This window comes from Triticum urartu, chromosome 6 (genome assembly GCF_003073215.2).
Source record: "Triticum urartu cultivar G1812 chromosome 6, Tu2.1, whole genome shotgun sequence".
Taxonomy (NCBI): Eukaryota; Viridiplantae; Streptophyta; class Magnoliopsida; order Poales; family Poaceae; genus Triticum; species Triticum urartu.
The window spans coordinates 70,556,885-70,564,268 of NC_053027.1; the positions used below are offsets into that span (position 1 = coordinate 70,556,885).

The 7,384-nt window shown below is 48.1% G+C and overlaps 1 protein-coding gene across 1 annotated transcript; it reads left to right on the plus strand.

Moving 5' to 3' along the window:
- The first annotated feature begins 348 nt into the window (after window positions 1–348).
- Window positions 349–6,299, plus strand: LOC125513277 (spliceosome-associated protein 130 A-like). The gene is made up of 3 exons (XM_048678348.1): window positions 349–3,532; window positions 4,025–4,516; window positions 5,756–6,299. The coding sequence occupies exons 1-3, from the start codon at window positions 479–481 to the stop codon at window positions 5,891–5,893; spliced, it is 3,684 nt and encodes a 1,227-aa protein (XP_048534305.1). The 5' UTR covers window positions 349–478; the 3' UTR covers window positions 5,894–6,299.
- The last annotated feature ends 1,085 nt before the right edge of the window (window positions 6,300–7,384 follow it).

The window sequence follows — 7,384 nt, forward strand, 5'->3', positions numbered from 1 at the left end:
TTTCAATTTTTTGGCTATGGCCAAAACTTTGATCCTTTTTGAATGATTGCCAACTTTTGCAATTCCAACGCTCTTCTGGCAACTCTTCTTCATTTTCCTAGTCAATGACTCAAATGTTTGTTTTTTGAGGGGCAGTCAATGACTCAATGCTAACGAACTCATGGGCAAGCAAAATTCGGTACTAGCTTGAGCATAATCGAAGCACAACCTAGGAATCCTTGTTAATAAAAGACAATTCGGGGCGCGGATTGCAAAGGGGGAGGGAGGGAGGAGCCTAAACCGGCGGTTGAGATATTGCGCGTCAAACCCAATCCAACGCTCCAGATATCCCTCGAATCCGGTGGCATCCAAATGCTATACAGAACTCTTTCTCCCACCCCGGCCCGCTCACCGCCACTCCTAAAACCCTAGATCTCTCGCCCCTTCTCTCGCCCCTTCTCTCGCCGCCGCCGCCGCCGGAGGAGGAGGAGGAGGCGCCATGTACCTCTACAGCCTGACGCTGCAGCGGGCGACGGGCGCCGTGTGCGCCGTCATCGGCAGCTTCAGCGGCCGCGACTCGAAGAAGTCGAACGCCGCGGGCTCCTCCACGCAGGAGATCGCCGTCGCCCGCGGCGGCACGCTCGACCTCCTCCGCCCGGACCCGGAGACGGGCCGCCTCCGCACGCTCCTCTCCGTCGACGTCTTCGGCGCCATCCGCTCGCTCGCCCAGTTCCGCCTCACGGGGGCCACCAAGGACTACCTCGTCGTCGGCTCCGACTCCGGCCGCCTCGTCATCCTCGAGTACTCACCCGACCGCAACCGCTTCGACAAGGTCCACCAGGAGACCTTCGGCAAGTCCGGCTGCCGCCGCATCGTGCCCGGCCAGCTCCTCTCCGTCGACCCCAAGGGCCGGGCGCTCTGCATCGCCGCCCTCGAGAAGCAGAAGCTCGTCTACGTCCTCAACCGCGACGCCTCCGCCCGCCTCACCATCTCCTCCCCGCTTGAGGCGCACAAGTCCCACACGCTCACCTTCGCCCTCACGGCCCTCGACTGCGGATTTGACAACCCTGTCTTTGGTGCCATCGAGCTTGAGTACGGTGACTCTGACCGTGACCCCACAGGGCAGGCTGCTAGCCACGCGCAGAAGCTCCTCACCTTCTACGAGCTCGACCTGGGGCTCAATCATGTTTCCCGCAAGGTCTCCGAGCCGATTGACAATGGTGCTAATATGCTAGTGACAGTGCCTGGTGGTGCTGATGGGCCTAGCGGGCTTCTTGTTTGCTGTGACAACTTCGTCCTGTACCGGAACCAGGGACACCCGGAGGTGCGTGCTGTCATTCCACGCCGTGTTGACCTCCCGGCTGAGCGTGGCGTCCTCATAGTTGCTGCTGCGACGCACAGGCAGAAGAGCCTGTTCTTCTTCTTACTACAGACTGAGTATGGTGATATCTTTAAGGTTGACCTGGACCACCATGGTGATACTGTTAGTGAGCTCAGGATCAAATATTTTGACACCATACCTGTGGCATCTGCTATCTGTGTGCTGCGGTCAGGTTTCCTCTTTGCTGCTTCTGAGTTTGGCAACCACGCACTTTACCAATTCCGTGATATTGGCCGGGATGTGGATGTTGAGTCCTCCTCTGCGACACTGATGGAGACAGAGGAGGGGTTCCAGCCAGTGTTCTTTCAGCCGAGGGCACTCAAGAACCTTGTCCGGATTGATGAGATAGAGAGCCTCATGCCAATCATGGATATGCGTATTGCAAATTTATTCGATGAGGAAACACCCCAGGTGTACACAGCTTGCGGCCGTGGCTCACGCTCCACGCTGCGGATCCTTAGACCTGGCCTTGCCATCAGCGAGATGGCCCGATCAATGCTGCCTGCTGAGCCCATTGCTGTTTGGACTGTCAAGAAGAATATCAACGACATGTTTGACGCCTACATTGTTGTGTCCTTTGCTAATGTCACACTTGTGCTCTCAATTGGAGAGACCATTGAAGAAGTCAGCGACAGCCAGTTCCTGGACACCACTCACTCACTGGCAGTTTCGCTCCTTGGTGAGGACTCTCTCATGCAGGTCCACCCGAACGGTATCAGGCATATCAGGGAGGATGGCCGTGTCAATGAGTGGAGGACGCCTGGGAAGAAAACTATCACCAAGGTTGGATCAAACCGGCTCCAGGTGGTAATTGCCCTCAGTGGTGGAGAGCTCATCTATTTTGAGATGGATATGACAGGTCAGCTCATGGAGGTGGAGAAGCAGGACATGTCTGGTGATGTCGCGTGCCTGGCCATTGCTCCGGTTCCTGAAGGGAGGCAAAGGTCCCGTTTTCTCGCAGTTGGCTCCTATGATAACACCATCAGGATACTCTCCCTTGACCCCGATGACTGCTTGCAGCCTCTTAGTGTACAAAGTGTGTCCTCGGCTCCGGAATCTCTCTTGTTCTTAGAAGTACAGGCATCAGTTGGTGGCGAGGATGGTGCAGATTATCCAGCCAACCTTTTCCTTAATGCTGGTTTGCAGAATGGTGTCCTTTTCCGAACCAATGTTGACATGGTCACTGGCCAGCTATCAGACACACGGTCTCGATTCCTTGGTCTGAGACCTCCAAAGCTGTTTCCCTGCATAGTTAGCCACCGACAAGCAATGCTTTGCCTGTCCAGCCGCCCCTGGCTTGGCTATATACATCAAGGTCACTTCCTCTTGACACCACTCTCATGCGACACACTTGAGTCTGCTGCGTCGTTCTCTTCTGACCAGTGCTCAGAAGGTGTTGTTGCTGTTGCTGGAGACGCTCTGCGTATTTTCACCATCGAACGTCTGGGAGAGACATTCAATGAGACATCTATCCCTCTGCGTTACACCCCGAGGAAATTTGTGATTCTACCAAAAAAGAAATACCTTGCAGTCATTGAGAGTGACAAGGGTGCATTTAGCGCAGAACAGCGAGAAGCTGCTAAGAAGGAGTGCCTTGAGGCTGCTGGTGCGGCGGAAAATGGAAATGGTAATGGGGATCAAATGGAGAATGGTGATGGTCAAGAAGATGGTGAGGAGAGTAACGCACTTCCTGATGAACAATATGGTTACCCAAAGGCAGAATCAGAAAAGTGGGCTTCCTGCATTAGAATTCTTGATCCGAGGAGCAGGGACACAACTTGTCTTCTGGAATTGCAGGACAATGAGGCAGCTGTCAGTATTTGCACCGTGAATTTCCATGATAAGGAGCATGGTACTCTTCTGGCTGTTGGTACTACCAAGGGATTGCAGTTCTGGCCAAAGAGGAGCCTCGCTTCTGGTTTCATCCACATATACAAGTTTGTCAATGAAGGGAAGTCGCTTGAACTTCTTCACAAAACACAAGTGGAGGAAGTGCCTCTTTCTTTGTGCCAGTTTCAGGGACGGTTGCTTGCAGGTGTTGGTTCAGTGCTCAGGTTATATGATCTTGGGAAGAGAAAGTTGCTCAGAAAATGTGAAAACAAGCTTTTCCCAAGGACAATAGTGTCTATTCATACTTACCGTGATAGGATCTATGTTGGTGATATGCAAGAGGTATGCTCTCATCGCCTATGTATATGTGTAGCCAAGAAGAGAAGCCGCTGATTTCACTTGTGCACAATATAAAACGGTTATTATCTTAACTATTGACCTAATTATAATGTTAATAGTGAGGGAAAAGCTCATGATATACCATTTACAGATTGGATTGATTCATGTCTGGGTTGAGAGAGGATAGGGATGGATTACTTGGAATGCTTTTGAACTTGATAGATATGCATCGTCTATCTCTCATAGGCCTTTTTTTGTCTGTTTCATTGAACAATGTTTTTTGAGCTATATTATAGCTAGTTTTTTTTTTGATTCAAAACAAGGATTTCAGTTATCCTACTCTTGGTTAAAATATCCCTTAGCTGTTAATTATCTGTGACAGTTCTGATTCAGTTCATGAAATAGACATTTTATATAATTTACCAGACTTCTCATGCATTAGTTTCTGGGATGTACTCTAATTATTTTTTGTTGTGTCATCTCTATTCCATGCAGTCGTTTCATTATTGCAAGTACAGACGGGACGAAAACCAGCTGTATATCTTCGCTGATGACAGTGTTCCTAGATGGCTTACAGCAGCAAATCACATAGATTTCGACACTATGGCAGGAGCCGACAAGTTTGGGAACATATATTTTGCTCGTCTTCCCCAGGATCTCTCAGATGAAATTGAGGAAGACCCAACTGGAGGCAAGATTAAATGGGAGCAAGGGAAGTTAAATGGTGCTCCAAACAAAGTGGAGGAGATTGTGCAGTTTCATGTTGGTGATGTTGTGACATGTTTGCAGAAGGCTTCTTTGATACCTGGCGGAGGTGAATGCCTTATTTATGGGACTGTAATGGGTAGTGTGGGAGCACTGCTTGCATTCACCTCAAGGGAAGATGTTGACTTCTTCTCTCACTTGGAGATGCATCTCCGCCAGGAGCATCCACCATTATGTGGAAGAGATCACATGGCCTACAGATCTGCTTATTTCCCAGTGAAGGTATAATACTTATGTTTTTGCTGTCCTCTTTATCATGCTATCACATCTATCCTGTTCATAGTAATTTATGTTTTGTTAGTGGTGTTGGTCGTTCAAGAAAAAGCATGCAAAAGTTATGAGAACATAAATTATAGGCATCACATCTATTCTGTTCATAGTCATTTGGTTTAATAAGTGGGGTGTTGAACTCCATCTTGTTTGTAAGTTTGCATAAATTATGTGAGAAAAAAAATTATTGTTAGGAATTGTGACTGTAGCATTCTGAGTATAATTATGTTCAGCACATGAATTATATGCGGTAGAATCCCAACTATATGCAAGTGATAAACTGTGTGCTTGTAGAACCACAGTATAAATCATTGATCGTACTATGGATTGTTGTTTAGCAAGAACTACAAGACGAAAACCCAACACAGCCATTTCATTCAGAGCAGCTCAAGTTTGGGGTCACTAATGTACTCAACATTTATCAACATGTACCCAACACAGCTATTTTCATATAGGGGTGTGTGACATCCGGGTGCTCCAATGCATTTCCCAAGTTTGGGGTCACTAATGTACTCAACATTTATCAACATGGCAGACTAAGGCATAGCCTAGTGGTGGGGAGGGGTTGATGCCTTCCCACCCACCCAGGTTCAAGGCATGGTACTTGCAATTTGGGTTTGCTGCACCAATTATACTGTAGGGGTTTCCCTTACAGTCTTTCTATAAAAAAACATTTATCAACATGTACTAGCTATTTTCATATAGGGGCGTGTGGCACCCGGGTGCTCCAATGTATTTCCCATGTTGCCACTTCTTAGGATAGAACATCTACTTGTCATCCGCTGGCATTAACTGTATTTCTGTTTGGTCCATAAATTGTGTGTATGATGTCATTTGAACTGAATTATAAATGCTCTTTTTTTTTACATGTACCCAACACAGGTATTTTCATATAGGGGTGTGTGGCACCCAGGTGCTCCAATGCATTTCCCATGTTGCCACTTCATAGGATAGAATATCTACTTGTGATCTGCTGGCATTAGCTGTATTTCTGTTGGTCCATAAATTGTGTGTATGATGTCATTTGAACTGAATTATAAATGCACCTTAGCTATATGTTCATTCTATGAGATATTTATATGGTCAAAGAATTTAGGTCGTCAAACTAATGCACTTTATGCTTTCATTTTGAACCGAAGTGTAAATTGAGTTTTTGTGTTTGATCTTGAGTATTTTTGTTGTTTGTTACAGGATGTAATTGATGGCGATCTCTGTGAGCAGTATCCAGCCCTCCCAGCTGATATGCAGAGGAAGATTGCCGATGAGCTCGACCGAACTCCAGGTGAAATCCTGAAGAAGCTGGAAGACATCAGAAACAAAATCATCTAGGGTCATCGCTTAGCATGAATGAGTCTGACTGTTGGAATGCGACTGTTAAGTCTGCATCGCTGTAAAATATTTATCACCTCATCCAGTACAGCCGTTGTGTGGCGGTCTTTTTTGACACAACACAGCATTCCATAATTCATGAATCAACGGAGTGGACAGGACCGGCAACCTGTAATCGTCGGATCTGTAGAAGCGTTGATGTTGTCGACACTGGCCCAGTTTGCCTTGTAGATTCAAGTGAGAACAGAGAATTAAATGGCTGTACCAGAGTAGTCTTTTTGTACCTGTTAGAACAACTGTTATTTGGCCTGATGTAACTGAACTTGTTTGATGCAGTGGCTTCTTTCCTGATGCATCGTAGTAGAACTTTCCAGTTACTGAGGGTAGAGTTGTTGGTGTTTCGTTTTGGACATCTGTCTTTGCTTATGGAGTTTTCTGCTGAATGTGCGGCTCATCTTGAGTTCACTGACAACTTGGCTCTGCTTAGCAATTTACTGACTTGATTGAAATGCCTGGTGTATGATTTTTATTACTTTAGTTGTGAGATTAAAACAACAAAAAATCTACAGAATTTTAAACTGTGACACATCACACATGCCAATGCCTGGTAGGGCGTATCTTGTGGGCGCTGCAGCAGCAAAAGGGGTAGTGCTAGGGGTTGACTACAATGCGTTTGCAGGGGTGGAGGGAGAATGCAACGGGAAGCACGATTTCCATGATTTATATTCCCTACGATTACCCTCTGCTTCCGCGACGACTCAAGTTAGTACAAAGTTGAGTCGTCTATTTTGAAATGAAAGGAGTATATGCCTTTTTACAGATTTTAATATAGATTACACTAAATATAAAATGAGTGAATCTATGCTTTAAAATATGTATATATTACATCTGTATGTAGATTGAAATCGCCCGACTTATATTTAGAAAAGCAGGGAGTATAATTCTTTACCAACTAAATAAGCGCATGTATAGGAGCATTTGTGTTTGTGCCGTGGTTAAAAAAAAACGATGATAAAGCTGTCGTGCACGTAGGAAACCCTACCATCAAAGCCCATTAGCCATGGCGAAGACTTCTCCCCTCCACAGGGTTATCGACGCCGGGCAGTGGGACGCCGAGCGCCTCCTTGGCCGCCTCATACTCGTCGTCCACGCCGCCTTCCTTGACGCGGGCTTCGTTCCCGCCACCGCCGCGGCCAAGGACCCGGAGCAGGGCCGGATCTCGAAGCAGCAGGGAGCGACAGCTTCGACGCTCTCCCTCCGGTACGCCGTGCCGCAGCTCCGGCAGGACGCGGGCGCCGCTGCGCTAAGGATGTTCGCGCACGGGCGGCATGTCGTCTTCTACGTGCGCGGAGACCGGCGGCTGGGCACGTACTGGGTGTGCGTGGACGCGCTCGCCGCCGCACGGTACCTGTCGTACGGCCTTGACGACACAGCGCGCGCGCTGAGGAGGGACGCCCAGGCGGCGGCGCTCTGGGGCGCCCTCGCTGACGG

Bases quoted from the DNA above. Each gene is read 5' to 3' on its own strand.
- LOC125513277 (XM_048678348.1), top strand. From the start codon at position 479: ATGTACCTCTACAGCCTGACGCTGCAGCGGGCGACGGGCGCCGTGTGC. The intron at 3,533-4,024 runs GTATGCTCTCAT...TATTCCATGCAG, and splicing joins ATGTTGGTGATATGCAAGAG to TCGTTTCATTATTGCAAGTA. The intron at 4,517-5,755 runs GTATAATACTTA...TGTTTGTTACAG, and splicing joins CTGCTTATTTCCCAGTGAAG to GATGTAATTGATGGCGATCT.